This window comes from Otolemur garnettii, unplaced genomic scaffold (genome assembly GCF_000181295.1).
Source record: "Otolemur garnettii isolate 467f Iridium unplaced genomic scaffold, OtoGar3 scaffold00139, whole genome shotgun sequence".
NCBI classification, from domain to species: domain Eukaryota; kingdom Metazoa; phylum Chordata; class Mammalia; order Primates; family Galagidae; genus Otolemur; species Otolemur garnettii.
This window is the reverse complement of record NW_003852534.1, coordinates 2765903-2784087: the sequence shown is the minus strand read 5'-3', so window position 1 is coordinate 2784087 and position 18185 is coordinate 2765903. Positions and strand designations below refer to the sequence as shown.

The following is an 18185-nucleotide window of genomic DNA, read 5'->3' as shown; positions in this document are numbered from 1 at the left end:
CCCGCCACTCTTGGTGCATGTGGCTGGCACCATAAGCACTGTGCTATGGGCACCAAGCCTAATGTCCTTTTTGATTTCCTCCTTGACCCATTGGTTTTTCAGGAGTGTATCAATTAATTTCCACATACTTGTGAATTTTCCGATTTTCCTCCTGTTTTTGATTCCTGGTTTTATATCATTGTGATCAGAATAGATACTTGATATAACTTCATTCTTCCTAAATTTGCTAACACTTACTTTGTGGCCTAACACATGACTTATCCTGGAGAAGGTTCTATGTGCACTGGAGGAAAATAAGTATCCGCTGCCATGGGTGGATCTGTGGGGTCCATCGGTTTACTCTGCTCTTCACTTCTGCTGTTTCCTCATTGATTTTCTGTCTGGATGACCCATGCATTGCTGAAAGTGGGATTCTGAAGTCTCCCACTATTAGTGCCTCGCTATCTATTTCTCCCATCAGTTCTGTCATTACTTTCACATTATATATTTAAGTGCTCCAGTGCTACCTGCACATACGTTTATAATCGTTGTCTCTTCTTGATGAACTGACCCTTTCATTGTCATGCAATAACTTTATCTCTTGTTGTACTTTTTTACTTAAAAGTCTATTTCGTCTGATAGAGGCACAACTACCCTACTCTCCTTTGGTTTCTATCTACAAGGAATATTTTTGTCCATTTCTTCATTTTCAGCCTATGTGTGTCCTTAAAGTCAGAGACCTACCAAGATTGTGACACAGACACCTGATGCAGCTGCCATCTCTCACTTCCCACCCCATCACCATCACAAATGTGAGCGTTCATCCCACAAACAGGACTGCACGCATCCTGGCTGCAAGACAGCATGCCTCTTGCCTGGCCCGTGAGGTCTTCATGGACCCCAGGTTCTGGCCTCAGGTCCCGCTACTTCCACCACAGTAATGCTGAATTTCATTTGAGACATAGCACAGAGTTTCCATCACACCATGCTTGTTCAGGCCTCACAACTATCACAGTCACAGTCACTGCCCACATTTAATTCTCTCTGTATACCAAGTACTATGTCAAGCACCTTATGCATGTTATGACTCTTAGAAATATTATTATTTCCAACTTTCCAGATGAGAAACACACATCAGGAAGTTAAGAATGTACATGAGGCAGCAAAGATACTGATGGCAGGGAGGAGACCTGGCTGCAGGTCTGGCCCCACAGCCCAGGCTGGCAGCTCCTCCCTGTGCTGCCCCTTCACACATGCTCTGTGGCCCCACAGAAACCACTGCCCCCACATCTGTCAAGTCTTAACTCACACCAGGGCTCCCCTGGTCCTGGCTTCTCCAGACCAATGAGAGGCCTTCCTTGGAACAACAGCAGCATCTTCTTACACTTCAATTGCTGGCCTGCCGTCAGGGACCCAAACAGCAGGGCTGGTGCTTAAGAGGCTGCATTACATTCCTGACATGTAGCACATGGTACATGCTTAATGGTTTGTTTGAATGAACAAATGAATGAAACTGGTTAAAAATAAATATGGCACCGAGACTGAGAAAATACCCTCTGCTTTGAAAAATTAAAATTAGAGTTTATGATGAATCATTTCATGCCTGCTAGTTCAGGCAGAAAATTCTCCTAGAAAAGTACAAAAGCTGCTGCTGCTACTGCTGTCCCCACCCCCAACTCCCGACAGGGGCATCTCCTTACTTCCGAACGCCTCCTAGGGGGAAGACCTTTTCTCCAATCATGGCCAGCACGACATTCCAATCTGATAGACTGAATTTGGGTATAATAACTTTAACAGGTGGAATAAATAATCTTCCATTTGTAAAAACACTGTAAGAATAAAAAGAAAAACATTCATTAATATCTTGAATCTGAAGGAAAAACACTGAAAATTCAAAGGAAAAGTATACGTGGTATATACTCAAAGAACTGTGAAAACAGCATGATGTGCTGAGCAGACCCTGGGAACACATACCGTGCCCCGGAGAGGACTGCCAGCAAGCCACACAGACTATCTTAGTGCCTGGTAACACAATAATATAAAAAATATATCGTTTTATAAAATCTAAAATGCCCTGACAAATAGGACAGAACTCTGCTTTTTAAAAACACACCTCTAACTTCTATGATGGGTAAAATGGAAGAAAATTATATTCCTTTGGAAAACAAGGGGGGAAATTTCGCCTTCAAGAGTAAAGCTATTTTCCTTTTCTGCGGACAAGATTGTCTCCCCTGCCCCCAAATATCATGCAATCCTTTGAAAAGATAATAGAAACAATTTATTTCATTCCTGCCATTTAAAATCAGGTTCAGTGTAACCCTGAGGGGGTATTATTTTATTATTTCTGTATGTTGGAAGAAGGACATGTTCATAGATTGTCAAAACCCGAGGCAAAGTCATTACTTCCCCAGTGTTATTCAGACCACACCACAATCAAAGACACGTGGCCATAGTTTTGAACACCTGTGACTCATATTAAAGTAACATAAAACGCAGGGCTTATTTTCTAAGTCTAAAAGTAATGAATGATGTTATTGATATCTTTTAATAATAAATAAGCTCAACCTTACAATTCTGCTTTTTATCTTTTTACAGTATTGTCTATTATTAGTATAATTCTGTTGTCTTTTTCCTTAAATGTGAATAACTTACAATTTTAGACATACATCTTTTTTCAGAGTAAAGTTTCATTTAATATATTTGTCACAATAAAGAGAATTCAAGCTCTTTTTTGCTAAAGTTGTGTGGCAAAAAAAAGCTTCCAATCAACTCCGGTGTCTAATTTCATCCATGTTTAAGAGACTACCCAAATTATCTGCAAGTTTTATCACAATTCATCAGCATGCTATTATAACTACAATAAAATCTGCTACAACGTCTTGAGTTATTGATATTCCCAATTGGTTTATGCCATAAGTCTTTCTAAATCTAGGTTATTAATAGTAATAAAAGAAATAAATGTTTAAATAAGGTCATGTTTTATCTTTGTCTAAAGTTTTAAGAAATTTAGTTTATATTAAATGTTGAGAAATAGGCACATTGACAGGCTATTGATATAGTTAAAAATAATCATGATCTTCCTGAAGGGCACTTCCACATTATGGATGAATAAGAAGTACGGGATCAATAACCACTGTCCCTGTCATTCCACCCCACGAAATCCTTCCCACACAAATGTGCACAAAGATTTATATATAAAGATATTTCTCACAGAATTCTTTATGAAACAAAAAATATAAAATGTCTTAAGTATGGACAGATAGTTCAATAAATTATGACATGGTCATGCAATAAAAAATTATGCAGCTGCAGAAAAGCATTTACAGGGAGGAAATGGTCAGATTCAGTGAATGTTCTAAATAAAAAACACAATAGCAGGGTTCAGAGACAGAACTACACGTAAATGTGCCTCAAAGTTAACAGTGGTCATCTCCAAGGGATGGGATTACTGGTAATTTGTCCTTTATTCTTTTTGCTTTTCTAGATTTCCACATTTTTATAAGTATGTAAAAAGAGCAGAAAACTATCTGTGCAGCTTCAGTATTTTTTAAGATAAAGAAACAAATGTAGTCTCCAATTTGTAAATGAGGAAATTTCAAGTTCAGAGAGAGAAAAGGACTCAACACATCTCCAAACATTTGCCAGAACTGAAGAGTGAGCCTAGACCTCTGTTGCTGTGCTAGACTGGAGACCCGTCCTGTTCAGGGGTCTGATGCACCATCTCCCAGGTAGCTGAATGAACAACCCCACCCCTAACACCCAAAGACAGTTTCCCCGGAAGCCTGGAATGGAGAGAAGATGGATGGGCACACATCAAATCCCATTCCGTTAAACAACCCCAGCCATGTGAACTCTGGCACACTATGTCAGCATTTCTCCATATATTTATATACAGATAAATATGTATATTTATCTATATATTCTGGAAAGGAACCACACTCAAGGCAAGTTGCGCAGTGAGGGGGAAAGGAGCACAGCAGTGCGTGTGGCAGGCGCACGTGGCCAGCCCTGGACATTCCACACCTGTGCCCATGGTGCCCCACAGGACTTGGGGTGTAGAAGGCTGGCTTTTACTTGATGCCTTTTAAACTGTGTCTTTGCCCCAGGCATCAGTTACTCTGGCTATTTAAAAAGCAGTTAATTTAAAAACTCTGAAGTAAGAGAAATTAAAGGCATAAAACTATTTTGCCAATGCACCTCCTAATGTGCTGCTAATTAATTTTTAAAAGAAAATGGAGAAAGGTGACATTCTTTTAAATAGAAAATATGTTAGATTTTTTAAAATGGGAACTAGCTTATGGGTCTAGGAATGGATTTTCACCAGGTGGGCTGATGACGACAGCTGCCATTGACTCAACACTGGCCACGCACCCTCATACGATCATCTCTAATCTTCCCAACAAGTCAGTAAAGAGAGCACCACTGCCCTACCACATAGAAGAAACTGAGGTTCAGAGAGGGCAAGAGGCTTCCCCAAGTCACACAGGGCCACACGGAAGGCCAACCACCCAACCCAAGTCCACCTGACTCCCGCCTGCGCCCTTCCCACAGCATCATCCTCCCTCTCACCTTTTTCTCTTCTCTGTTGAAAACCAGGTAGAAAATGTCAAAATGTGCTGTTCCTGTCTCAGAAACATGTTGACAATGGGAAGCAAGAGGAAAGCAGGATGGTTTTTATTCCTGTTGCCAGCACTATCCTCAGACAGTTGGGGTCCACTGCGTCAGGTAACAGATGAGCCGTGAGCCTAACGTGACGTTCTGGGCTGGCCGCCTGCACCTCTCATGCTGGGGTGCACTCCCCTAACACTCGCTCCCAAGAACCAGTTCAAGTTCCAAGTTGAACTAAACTTCTCCACACTTGAAGACAGAAGCCAAGGTCTCTAGAGCTGATTCTAGAAGGAAATATTAATATCTCTGTGTCTGGACAACTTGTTCCCTCCCTGAACTGTGAGCTCTTTGAGGACATGCCCACAGCTGAATTTCACACCAATCTCTGGCACCAGGTGTGGGTGGTTTAGATGGAGCCACGAGTGACCAAGTGAACAGACCAGCGGTTCTCAACCTGTGGGTCGTGACCCCTTTGTAACAATGAAAAAACATCCTGCATATCAGATATTTACATTACGATTCATAACAGTAGCAAATTACAGTTATGAGGTAGTAACGAAAATAATTTTATGTTTGGGAGTCACCACAACACGAGGAACTGTACGAAGGGTCGAAGGGTCGCAGCAGTAGGAAGGGTGAGAATCACTGGGATAGATGAAAAGCCTTCCCCTCTGCCGCCAGTGTCCCCGTCTCCACAACTAGAACAGGAACACCCATCATCTCTGCCCCACAGGGCAAAAGGAAGGCAAAATGAGGCTATGGGCATTTTAATTTGAAATGGGCAATGAGAGGAATTATTTTTTAAAACTGAGGTGCCATAACTGTTACTCCTGTGTTTTTCTAATCTAAGATTCTGAGCCCACACAGAAGTGATTTAAATAGCAGTTCATCCAACCCTAAACTCACTCCCTGACAACTGCAGAGCTCTCGGTACCTGACATCATCATCCATTTGGAGCATAAACAACACAGGTGTGTGGTACTGCCATTAAATACTCAGAAAAGTACCCTGAGACGCTCACCCACAGCCAGCTCCACAGCCATGGACCCTGTCAGGCACTGTAAGAAGAGAGGACACGGAGCTCAAAGGAAGGGAAAAGTGAGCCTCTCCTCCTCGAAAGTTGCCCACTGTACCCCGAGGAACTGAACCACCCACACCTGGGCAACCTCCCCAGGTGCCAGGGCAGCACGTTCCAACCTCACAACCTGCACCCTCCTTCCTGTGTCTTCCTTCCAGTTACCAGGGGTGGGCTTTGAGCACTTCCTGGTGACCTGCCTCTTTCCCAGCCTATAACATTCTTAGGAGCCCCCTTCACGTAGCTCAACTCCCTTCTCAATTCTGCCACCCTATAAACCTGCTAGGAAGGGATCTTCTCCTGAACTGGGGCATTAAAATTCCTTGTGCCTCAGGGGGCTCCTCCCACAGCCCCTGCTGCTTCCTCTGACTCCCCTGAGCTCCTCTACCCCCCTTGACCCAGCCTTCACGTAAGGAATAGCTTCAATCAGCCATTTGTTACACAGAATTCCTCCTTCTTGGGCAAGAGACCCCACCAGCACACAGGACGCAGAGTTCTCTAAGAGAAACAGACCATTCCATGTCCCCCAGGGTCATTCAAAGCCAGAGGGCAGCAGAAATCCAAGGCTTGTTAGACACACGTTTCTGATCCCCATTCCCAGCGCCTGCAACACTCCCACTGTGCCTGCTGAAAAGCCCAGAGAAGGGCAGCAGCTCGCCCCAGCCCTGAGCTCTACTGACAGAGCGCTCACACCTGGATTCCGCAGCGCGGCCCCTAAGCAGCTCTGTCCAGTCTGTGGCGCCTTCCTCGGCACAAGCTCCACCTTTTCTAGTTCTCCCCTTCACTAGTCACCCCCTGCCTGTCTGCCCCCCAGACTGCTGCACACACCTGAGGATTTGCTGAGGCCCCACCCACTTCCCATGTGGCCTCAATGCAGATTTGAGTGGCATAAAATTACCAGGAAATGCCACTTTCATCCAATCAGTGGACCCCTCAAGGCCCCTCAAGCCTGGGACTGCACTGTCACTCCCGAGCTTAAAGAACAGAATGCTCCATGGAGACCAGCTGGACACACACCAGAGTCCACTGTGGGACACACTACCCCCTGTGTCCCTGTGGCATGATGCTCTCCATTTCCATGAAGAATGAATTCCCTGTAAGGGGCCGACCCCCTCTAGGGACAGCACTGTCCCTCCACATCTCCATGATGTCACCATCAAGGGAAATCCTTCAGTGCAAGATCAATATATTTGGCGACCAAAGAAAAACAGACAAAGGAAACTCCTGATTAAATGGGACTAAACCCCTGTGGGTCAGAGGAGAACGTTTACAGCCCTCCCACCAGGACCCACACCCGGTTACTCTCCCGCTTCTGTCACACTCGTACAGGTGAGCTCCCTGAGGGACGTCAGGGACGTGATCTCGAGTGCAGTCAGAAAGCACAGGGGGGCAAGCAGGGCCCATGGGACCAGCTCCTGTCATGTGGCCTCTGCTGGTCCTCAAAGGGCTATAAATGATAAATTCAAAAAAAAAAAATCAGAAACAGGAGCTCTGTCACAGCCTCAATGTCATGAGACTCAAGAAGGACCCCTGGTTAGGTCAGAAGCAGCTGTAAACGGCTGCGGACTCGGCCAGCCTGGCAGTGTTCTGTGCTTCACGCGGCACCTCACCTGTGGTGGCAGGCGCACCCCAGCTTACAGATAGTGCCAGGCCGCCTAGACCTGGCGGACAAGCTGGAGTGTCAGAACTTTGCAAAATGACGTCCACGCAGACCAGCCTCAGACTAGTGGGGGAGGCCTCTGCACACATCCATCTCAGTGATGCCTAACGTTGATAGCACTCAGCAAAGGTCCAGGCCGGAGACAAAGCAGACATCGCTCCAGAAAGAGACTGGTCTGACTCTCCCTTCACACGGTCTCCTCCCCTTCCTGGAGTCCTTACTCCCACTGCCTTACTCCCACTCCTTACTCCCACTGCCTTACAGCTTGCTGATGGTCATGCTGCTGTCTCCCAGCACATCCCCACCCTGTGTGAAGGCTGTGCCCCGGACCGACCCTCACTCCTCACACAGCACAGCAGTTGGAAGCAATGGCTGGGCCCTTGTCAAGCCCCTCTCATGACAAATGACGGCTGTTACTCAAGAAAGAGGTTGGTCCTCTCTTCCTCTCGCACATCCCCTCTGGAAGACAGGCTGAGGCTCACAAAGCTCTCTGCTCGTAACAGTTCTGTCCACACCCTGCACCCGACGTGACACAGCATAAAGCCCTGTCCACAGGATGACCCAGCACCACCACCCCCCAAATGCCTGCCTGAGACAGCTCAGCTCTGCAGGAAACCCCTCTCTTCCTAACAGCACTTACAAATATGTCTCTTAGCACCCAGACCCTCCCTGGGAGTGTGGTGTCAGGAAGGACAGCGTCTCCGTCTCCTAGTCTCTGTGGGAGACAGAATCCCAATTTCCATGACTGACACTTGCTGACACACTGGTTGGGTCACACAAACTGACCACCTCTGTACGGCCCCACTTCTCATTCCACTGAGCACCTATGTCCTCCCCGCCCTCTCCCTCAAAAATGCCCAAATCTCTCTGCACACATCAGACTGGGCTCAGCTCCTTCCTGCTGCCGGCAGCTGCTGAGTCAATTCTGTGTTCCCCTCTGACACTGTGGTCTGGATGCATTCATCTCCCACAGCGTCCTCACGAGGAGGGGTTAGACCTGATGTCCCCGGGGCCACTCCTCCATATCCCAGAGACCACGGTCCACCTGCTATCAGCTAGGAAAGGACAGTGTACGAGGCCAGGTGGGGGTGCAGAGTCCCCACATAAAACCACTTCTAGGGCTTAAGCAACTGTGTCCAGCTCACTTTTAAATTAACATAAGTAAGACCCTTTAAACCAGTGGTTCTCAACCTTCCTAATGCCACAACCCTGTAATACACAGTTCCTATGGGTCATGACCCGCAGGTTGAGAACCACTGATTTAAACCCTCTTGTCCCAGGGCCCATTCATTGAGCCATTTTGTTTTCTATACCTTTCTAGAAAGAAGAATGGGTGGCCTCCTTGCAGCAGTGACAAGTGTCGGGGAGGATAAAGTGGACTGGTGACATTACCTGGGCTCACTCAGCTTAGTGACTCCCAGACCAGGACCCAAAGCTGGTCCTCAGCCTGCAAACTGGTGCACTCAAACCCAGACTTTCATGACCAGCTGAGCCCAATGGCGGCCCCATCAAGGGAGCATCAGCTTCTCCCCCCACATCCAGCTGCTCCCTCAGCCCAACTCGTCCCTTTCCAAGGAAGGGTCAACTCCCCCTGGAAGATCTCAGCGTCCAAAGGTGCACAGGACTGCTGCTGTATGCAGTGACAAGGACTGGAGGTTTTTTGCTCAGAGGAAAGCCCCTGTGTTTAGATGGATATTTGGGTCCATCTAGTGGAACTTCCAGCGCACCAGAACCAAGGGCCTGCACAGGCTGCCAGAGGACGTAGGCTCTGGCTGAGAACACCCACCAGAGAGGAGGGGCTGGGCACACCCTGACTCCAGCCGCAGAGTGCAGCTTCAGGAGCAGGCGTCTTTGTCAGGAATGACCCACAAACCAGAGATGTCCCCAGAGGGCCACATCTTCTGCAGAGGAAGACGACATCAACCAAATTTAGAGTAACTGTGTCTGGTTATTTCGAAGCAGCGCTCAGACTCAGACTCACAGACTCACAATGGCTCCCTCACAGCCCACGGTGTGTTCAAAGAAACGACGGCTGGCGGTCGAGGAAAAGTAAAAGAGGTGAGTTCAGCTAATTAACCCTGAGCTTTTCTTTATCTCTCTGTGTCCCAGGCTGGGGTCTGCTGTGTCCACCAGGGACTTTCCCACGTCGGGAGCCTCCATTCCATGACCTTGATATCAGGACTGAGATGGGGCAAACAAGACCCTGTCTCACAAAGGCTGGGACAAGACACCCATGCTGGTGTCCCAAGACACGAAGAGCCCGTGGGTTTCTGCAGAAACTCATAAAACTGCTCTCCATTTGGACCAGAGAATGGCAAAGGAAGGGTGCTGTCCTAGACTCCACATTAAAATATTAAAACATCACGATGAAAGAAGAATTTGGGGGGGAAACTGTTTAGACAACTGCTGCCCTATGACAAGCCTGGGTGGGGGAGGCTGGAACCCCCTCACTGCCAAGTCCGTCCTCACCACAGCTCCAAAGGTCCGTCTTACTGATAAGGACACAGGCAGTGCAGGCTGAGGCCACCACGAGCTGGGGAGATGCAAAGCCAGGATGTGAACCCAGGCTTGTTCTCCTTTCTGAGTACAGAGCCCTGGCCTCACATCTCACAGCAACCTCAAACTTTTGGGCTCAAGAGATTCTCCTGCCTCAGCCTCCAGAGTAGCTGGGACAGGCACCTGCCACTAGGCCCAGCTAGTTTTTCTATTTTTAGTAGAGATGGGGTCTCAATCTTGCTTATGCTGTTCTCAAACTCCTGAGTTCAAACAATCTTCTCATCTCAGACTGTCAGATTGCTGGGATTATAGGCAGGATCCACCATGCCCAGCCAGAACCAGTGCTTTGAGTCAAGCGTGCATTCTTCCCACAGCCCCAGCATCACCATGCTGAGTGTCCCATGCTGTGGTCTCAATTAACCTGAGCATAATCCCCCCAAGCACCTCTGTGCCCAGCACTGTCAATGGCACCCAGGGCTGTAGTGCATCTGGGCTCCAACACATTCTGTCCCGAAGGCAACATGCAGCCCGGATGTGCTCCACCTATAACTCAGTGGCCTTTTTGGAGTCAGAGCTCACAGTGAAAAAGCAACTTTTAAATTTCCTTCCAACGTGCAACAGCTGCAACTGCTAGATTAAAAGAAAAACAAACTCTCAAAGCCGAAAACTAAACCAGGTGTGTGATGCTCTGGTGTTTCCACACCCAGGCAAGCTGCTCTGTGAATAACAGCACGGCAACTGGATTGCTTTTCCAAAGTCAAGGTGCAAGAGGAGAATGTGCGGCATTGGAAAGGCAGAGTCACAAGGAGGAAAAAGGAGCCTCCAGGCAGGGGTAGGAAGGGAAAAGCAGCTGCCAAGCACCTGTCTAGGTAGAAAGTTCATTTTTCAGGAGCCAGTGTGTGTTGTCCACCCAGAACACTGTACTCACTTTATAAGTCGGGACATACGAGGACACGTTTGCCACCTGGAAGGTACATTTATATCACAATGTACCACCGGTTTGATCTGAAAAAAGAAGAAATAAGCCTCAGAATTGAGTTCAAATTAGCAAACACTTGTTAAATGCCGATTGCATGCATGGCACCACCCCCAAAACACAAGGCACGGGGTGCCCCATGTTCAGCAGAACGCCAGGGTTACGGAGCACCTCTTGAGATGCAGGGAAAGGTGGCTCAGCTGCTGGATCCCAGCAGGTGCCTGCTGGGGGCCTGGGTGCAGGAAAAGGAACCAGAAAGGCTGTGTGTGGTGCCAGGGCCACACCCAGGCCTGTCCCACGGACATAGGCTAACAGCCTCCTCCAGCCCAGGTGTCTGCCAGCAAACATGGGGCCCAGGAATGATCATGCAGCTCCTGATTTCAAACCAGGGTATTCGAGCCAAGATGTCCAGGCCAGTAGGTGGGAACCCCTCTCCAGTTTTCTGGCCTCCTCTGCCCTCTGCTGTGAGGTAAGAGCTGGAGCCAACTGCTGCACCCTGTCACAATGTCCTAGCCCTGGCCCACCGGGGACAAGACACCAAGTAGGAAAGGAGTTTCTGAGACCTGTCTCCAGCGGAGCAAAGTCACTCATTCTCATGTCCCATTGTTCCTGAGAGTGGAAAAGCTAATGGGGGCACTGTTGCTGGGAGCTGGTGTCACCACCCACCTGCCTGGCACTGTGGTCCAGGGCTCACATGCCAGGCTGCACTCACTAAGGACATCCCCAGCACATCAGTCCCGACCTTCCCTGGAAAAGCCACTCCCTTGTCTGTGTTCACTATGTCCCTGGCCCACTGGGCTGAAAAGCTTGGGGTCCTTGACCCTCCAGCCCTGTCCCTCAACAGCAGGGACCGTCTGCCCTGGTTCAGCCTCCTCTGCAGCCTGTGCCTCATCCTCCCCCCACACCCACTACAGGAAACGCCATGTTCTTTCAAGGGCTCCCCATCAGGGTCCCACTCGTCTGTCACCTCCCTGATGCCAACACCACTGTCTTCTCAGCAGTGACAGGCATTCCCCACCCCTACAGGACCAAGTCCAGGCCATGCCAGCCCTAACTGCCCCTCCAGCCCTGCCCACACCAGCTTAGAGGTGAGCTCGGCAGGGGCTCCTCACACCCATCCCCTCCCAGTCCTGCCCCAGCTTGGAGCCCACAAGAGAATGCCCAGTTGCTGGTGTCCAGCAGCTGTTGGACCCAGCCATAGGGTGCCAGGTGCCCCAGCACAAGGGAGGTTTCTCCAGACCCTGATCCTCAATCTCCACCACTCCTGGACCCAGCCAGGCCTCCCAGCTAGTACACAGACCACAGAGAGCCACTTAGCCTGATCCCGTCAGAGGACTTGATAGAATCACCCCAAGTGGAGTGAAGTCATTGACAGAGGGGCCTTCACGCCCAGCACCAGCCATGTGCACCTGGTCAGCTGAGGTGGAATAGCAGGTGAGGAAGCACTGGCATCACACGCCTGCTGCAGCCTGGGCAGGTGTCCTGGGTCTCCTGAAGGGGCGTGTCTCACAGGGCTCGGAGGGTGGGGAGAGATGAGGTGCAGCTGCAGCTAAGCCCACCTCCGTGCTGCTGTGACCTTCAATGCCCTTCATCAGAGGAAGAATGGCCCAGAGGTCTGAGGACAGCAGCAGATCTTGGAGGCAGCCTGGCAAGTGGAAAAACCACAGGCTTCAGGTGGGACAACCTGGGTCCAATTCTAGCTCTGCCTCTCACTACCTGTGAGCCTGTGGGGAATCCACTGCACCTCACTGGGCAGCAACTTGTTAATTTTGGGATGGAGAACACTTGCAGAATTTGTATGAGAAGTAAGATGGCATTTTATAAAAGGCACAATGCAATATCCATCACATAGTAATAAATATCCAGTACAATGAACACAAGAGTGCCCTCACACACACACAGACACAGAGAGAGGGAATCCACTTATGGCCCCACATAGAATTGTTCCCTCACATACAGTCAACTGACAGCCCCAGACTTCGCTATCTCAAAAGTCAGCACCACCCCAGACCCATTTGTTAACTATGCAATCTGGGTGACATCCTCAAGCGTCCCCACCTTCATCCCCCAAACCCAGCCATCAGCATGCCTACAGCTCTACCTCAAAGCCACACAGGGGCCGTTCCATGCTCACAGCAGCCAAGCCTCCACCATCTCCACCCAATCCATCCCTGCTACTCTTCCCTCACCCTGTGATAATCCTTTCCTCACAGACAGCAGAGTGGCCTTTGAAAGCAAAAATCAGACGCCCATTCTAACATGTGCCCTCACAGAGACCCACAGGCCACACCCTGGCTGCCACTCTGCCCTCCTTCCTCTTACCCTCTAAGGCCTCCCTGCACCCCACCTTGCATTCTTGAAGTTCTTTAAACACCAAGCTGTTCCCACACAGGATGGGAGCCTGGAGTGTCCTCCACATCTCTGCCTGGCTCTCTCCCTCTGGCATTAAGTTACTTAGATGTAAGCTGATTTTTTTTCATTACAGCCTAATGCGTTCTTGCAAATTTGTTTTCTTGCATACTCTTTGTAGAACACAAGCCTCCTGAAAGCAGGGATCTTGGTTGTCATGCTCAACAAAGTATTCCCAGTGTCTGAACGAGGTGTGGTCCCTCACAGAGGTTCAGAAACTCTATCATGGACGGAAATGAACAGCAGATGGGTGAATGCTGCCATGACAAGGGAAAAGCAGTCCTGGCACTCAGGAAAGGGCTCCAGAAAGAGAGAGGGGACTTTGAAGATTATGGAAATGGGCTCCTACATCCGTTTCCTACTCGTGGAAAGGGCCATGGGAATACCCACAGAGGGTAGTGGAAGCTGTGCAAAGAGGTGGGCAGAGCAGGGACTTTGGAGTCTGAGATAACAGCAAAACCACAACAGTGGCTGTTATCGCCTGAGCTCTTAACTCATCACAGGTGTTTGCTAAGCATTCGTGTTACTTGTGTGGGAGGCAATCACTTTATGGGCTGTGTACTGCTGTTAAGGGCATTGCAGCAGTACACCTATGTAAAATTATACACACCTGCATACTGTGGAGGACAATACCAGCGCCACAAATATCAACAACTAGCATGAATTCACAGACTTACTCTGAAAACAAAACAACAGAAATTACCTTCTGCAAAATTCTATCAAAGTACAGCCACCCTAAGACACAGATTTCTGCTTGATTGCATGGAATTATGGAAACAATGAGCTAATTGCTCTTTTGATGTGTTAACGATTCATTAATCCTGATATCACCTGCCTAATTAGATAACTCCAGCAGTTACGTACATGAGTCTGGATTATTTTCTCTGTATTCCATATAGTAATCTCCTAAGCAGTGTCAAGCACACTGGTCTGGTGGTGATGACAGCCTCATTCACACTTGTCTGAAGTCAAGACTCACACAACTTATCTGCCCTCACAGGCTGCAGGACTCAATGGGCTTCGGACCTCTCCAACCAAGTAACTAAACCGAATGTGCATAAGTGACAGAAAACACCCAAAACTGTCAGAGGCCCCAGCGTGGTGACTCATGCCTATAATCCTGGCACTCTGGGAACCCAAGGTGGGTGGATCACCTGAGTTCATGGGTTGGAGACCAGCCTGAGCAAGGCCAAGACCCCCATCTCTAAAAGTAGCCGGGTGTTGTGACTGGTGCCTATAGTCCACAGCTTCTTCAGAGGGTGAGGCAAGAGATAAGCTTGAGCCCAGGAGTTGAGGTTGCTGTGAGTTATGATGCCACGGCACTCTACCAAGGGTGACAAGTGAGACTCTGTCTCAAAATAAATAAATAAAATGCCATAAGCGTGCCTCCCCTAGCAGCAGCTGCAGTTCACAGAATACCCCTCTCTATCAAGCATAAAAGTAGACTTTTATGTGCATTCACACCTGATCCTGGAAATAACATAGACTCAGAGAGGTTACATAACACACAGCTATTAAGTACCCTGGTCATGACGAGCTGTCAGAAAGGATTTCATTGTACTTTGGAGCAAGATGAGTTCCAGGACCCACAGCAGTGTAGCACAGTCCCCCAGGAGCCCAGGCTTGCAGCCATCTCCAGCCCCAGCCCTGACTCTGCCACTTTCTGGCCGTGTAACCTTGATCAAGGGTTCTGACCTCCCATGGATGCAATGCCCTTAACAGCAGTACACACCCCATAAAGTGATTGCCTCCCACACAAGTAACATGAATGCTTAGCAAACACCTGTGATGAGTTAAGAGCTCAGGTGATAACAGCCACTGTTGTGGTTTTGCTGTTATCTCGGACTCCAAAGTCCCTGCTCTGCCCACCTCTTTGCACAGCTTCCACTACCCTCTGTGGGTATTCCCATGGCCCTTTCCATGAAAAATATTAAGTGAAAAGACTCCAGAGAATCTGCAGCCAGAATAGACTAAACCACATAGCACTCAGAGAGGATCCCAAAATAAGCAAAGCAGCACCAGGCAGGGGGACTGAGGCAGACAGCTCTGCTGGCAGCTCAGCAGTCAGCGCTCCGCCGGGTGTGGAAGCAGACAAGTGTCAAAGGAGGCGCAGCTCGGCCACAGGCCAGGAAACCTTACAGGAAGTGCAGTGGTCTCTACATCCCTTGTCTTACTCATAAAGAAGAAAAGTTACTAGTAGGTCACCCCAAGGTAACTTCAAATTCTCGTGCTTTGATACTGTGAGTTAAGAAACAGTCAGCAAAGATAGGGCCTGAACCCTAGGGAGGGGTGTGGAGCAGAAGCGAGTCCCAGAGAGAAAGGAAGAGAGTGGGGCAGGGAGAAGACCCCCACACACACACGGAGACACACAGCAAGAATAAAACTGGAGCAGGACCAGGGGATCAGAAAACACAAATACAGAAGAACACTGACAAAACCAAGTTTATTCTTTGAAAATATCAATACCATTGATAAAGGCAGAGCCAGGCAGATGGGGGTGGGGGGGCACAAATGACCGATACCAAGAATGAGAGTGCCAACAGCACTTCAGATTCTGCAGATGTTAGGAGAGTAAGAGACCATCACACACAACTCCCTGCCAGTAGTGTCAACAACGCAGATAACATGGACATGTTAAAGGACACAACTCCCAAAGGGCACTAAGGAAGAAGCAGACACCCTGGTAACCCCTGTATTTATTAGAGAAGCTGAGCTGCGTTCAAAACCCCTTACAAAAACAACTCAAGGCCCAGGGAGCACAGCTAGCAAATCCCATCAAACGTTTACGGAAGAAGTAATACCAGTTCTAGACAAGCTCTTTCACAAAGTTAATTCCAGGCCTAAATGGCATTCCTAGTAAATCCTACCAAACACTGAAGAATGAAACAGCACCAAAACCAAAAAGAGATACTACAAGGAAAAAAAAAAACCTGCAAATGCACACTTTCCATTAACATAGATGAAAAATTTCTAAGCAGACTTTTAGCAAATAAAATCCAACAAATATAAAAGGGATATTTTGTGATCAAATGTGATTTGCACCAGGATCACAAGATTGGTTTAAGGTCTGAAAATCAACAAACGTAATTCATAATACTAACAAAGTAAAAATGAAAAACTGTACGATTATCTCAACAGGTACAGAAAAAGTACTGCCAGTCCAAGGTAGATCTTCAAACTAACCGCACTGAGTGCTTCTCCCCAGGCTCACGCCTGGCCCAGGGGCAGCAGGAAGGCAGGATGGGTGTGTGGTCGTGTGGTTCAGTTCCCTCTGCCTGGTTTCCGCAGGGGTGGGCTTGAGGGCCTTCAAACAGTGGGTTTCTGGGACAACTACAGCTGCTGTCATCTGACATCCTATGTCCTGTTCCTTGACAGACGTCCAAATGGGGCTCTTGGGGTGGTGGCCGGGGAGTATATTTATTGGGTTCCTCTGAGAACCTCCTCAGAACCCTCCATGCTGAAGTGTTTTGATGCAGGAGATACATCTATCTGCTGACTCGTGCGCCAAACAGTACATTGGACCATAAAGTACTTTTTCCAAGAGGAAGTAATAGATAGAACACCTGGGACCGGTGAGCAGTAAGAACTAATGGCAACGTCCCCAAGAAACAGGGTGGCTTTGAGTCAGCCAGCCCCAAGCACTGCAGCCTAGACAGAGTTGAATTTCATTCCCTGGGCTAAGGCAGGGAATCGCGTGAACCACTTTACAAAAATTTATATTAAAAAGATTAATCTAAAACGGTCTTTACGGCAGACACATTGGTAGCTGCAGTGATCTGCAATTCATCATCATGTGAGATGCATGCAGCCTGAATTAGCGACAGTGCAGTCGTTTCCAGCCCAGGGCGGGCCCACTGACAGAGCAGAATCAGAACACAGTCTCCAGGGGAGCGGGGGGCGGGCAGCAACACTCCTTGGAACTTGTCTGTTCCTAGATGCACATGGACCTGGAAGGGCCTTCTAACTTCTGCCTGAATCTGCACAATCTAAGACTGCAAACTAGAACTCTAAACGCTGCACTAGAAGTCCCTGGAAATGAGACCAAGAACACTTTTCTCATTGAAACCAATGTGACACAGTCATTGAAAGCTGAGATCCCAAGAGCATCTGTGTCTAATCTAATTTTCCTCGTCCCTCCATCTAATGAAATGTAATTTTAAATTTATTATATTGAAATATTTTAAAAGTCATTTCTATGGCTATAGGAAGGACATATTATGGTATTCTAATTAATTGTAAGTAAATTTGTACACCAATCAAGGTCTCTTGGGAACCTTCTTCAATTTTCCCACTAACATATTTTGCCCAAAACAGAAATTCTGTGAAAGAATAATTGATAGACACCAGGTACTTCACTCTGTATTACTGCATCAAAAAATAAGGCTAAATAACTTAGCAAAACAAACACTGAATTTGAGGACTTGGCAAAACCTATGTTGTGCTAGGTTTAATTTAGGATGGTCACCAGTTTCCTTAAGGCTGCAGGTTCCCCATCAAGTACTGAGGTACATGGCTCCGCTGGCCCCAGCACCTGCAGTCAAAATGGTATTCCTCGCGTGCAAAGCTCTTCTCGGCCTGCCCTGAACAGACGTGGTGGAGCAGGGGGAGGAGGTCCCCCTCCTGTTCTTGTCCTCCTGCCATCTGGCCCCCAACCTCAGGGGCTGCATGAAAAGAGAAATATGTGACCTCTTTCTACTCTTTCAAAAAAAAATTTTAAAAGAGTATGAGTTGACAGATTCTACTTGTGGAAATACATATTTCTACACGTGTGTGCACGTGTGTGCATGTGTGTGTTTGTGTAGGTATATTTGCTGCCTGTGCACAGAAAAACAAGCTGGAATGGAACCAACAAGCACAGGGTGGTGACGTTCAGAACCAAAAAGCACAGGGTGGTGACATTCAGAACCAACAAGCACAGGGTAGTGACGTTCAGAACCAACAAGCACAGGGTGGTGACATTCAGAACCAATAAGGACAGGGTG

General features: G+C 48.1%; 1 protein-coding gene across 1 annotated transcript in view; it reads right to left on the bottom strand.

Moving 5' to 3' along the window:
* Window positions 1-18185, bottom strand: part of DCDC2C (doublecortin domain containing 2C) — a 62427-nt gene that overhangs the window by 30128 nt on the left and 14114 nt on the right. Inside the window, exons 3-4 of the mRNA XM_012810589.1 lie at window positions 10747-10823; window positions 1680-1808 (exon numbers count right to left, since the gene is read on the bottom strand). Of these exons, the coding sequence (XP_012666043.1) occupies window positions 1680-1808; window positions 10747-10823 (206 nt within the window). The remainder of the gene's footprint in view (window positions 1-1679; window positions 1809-10746; window positions 10824-18185) is intronic.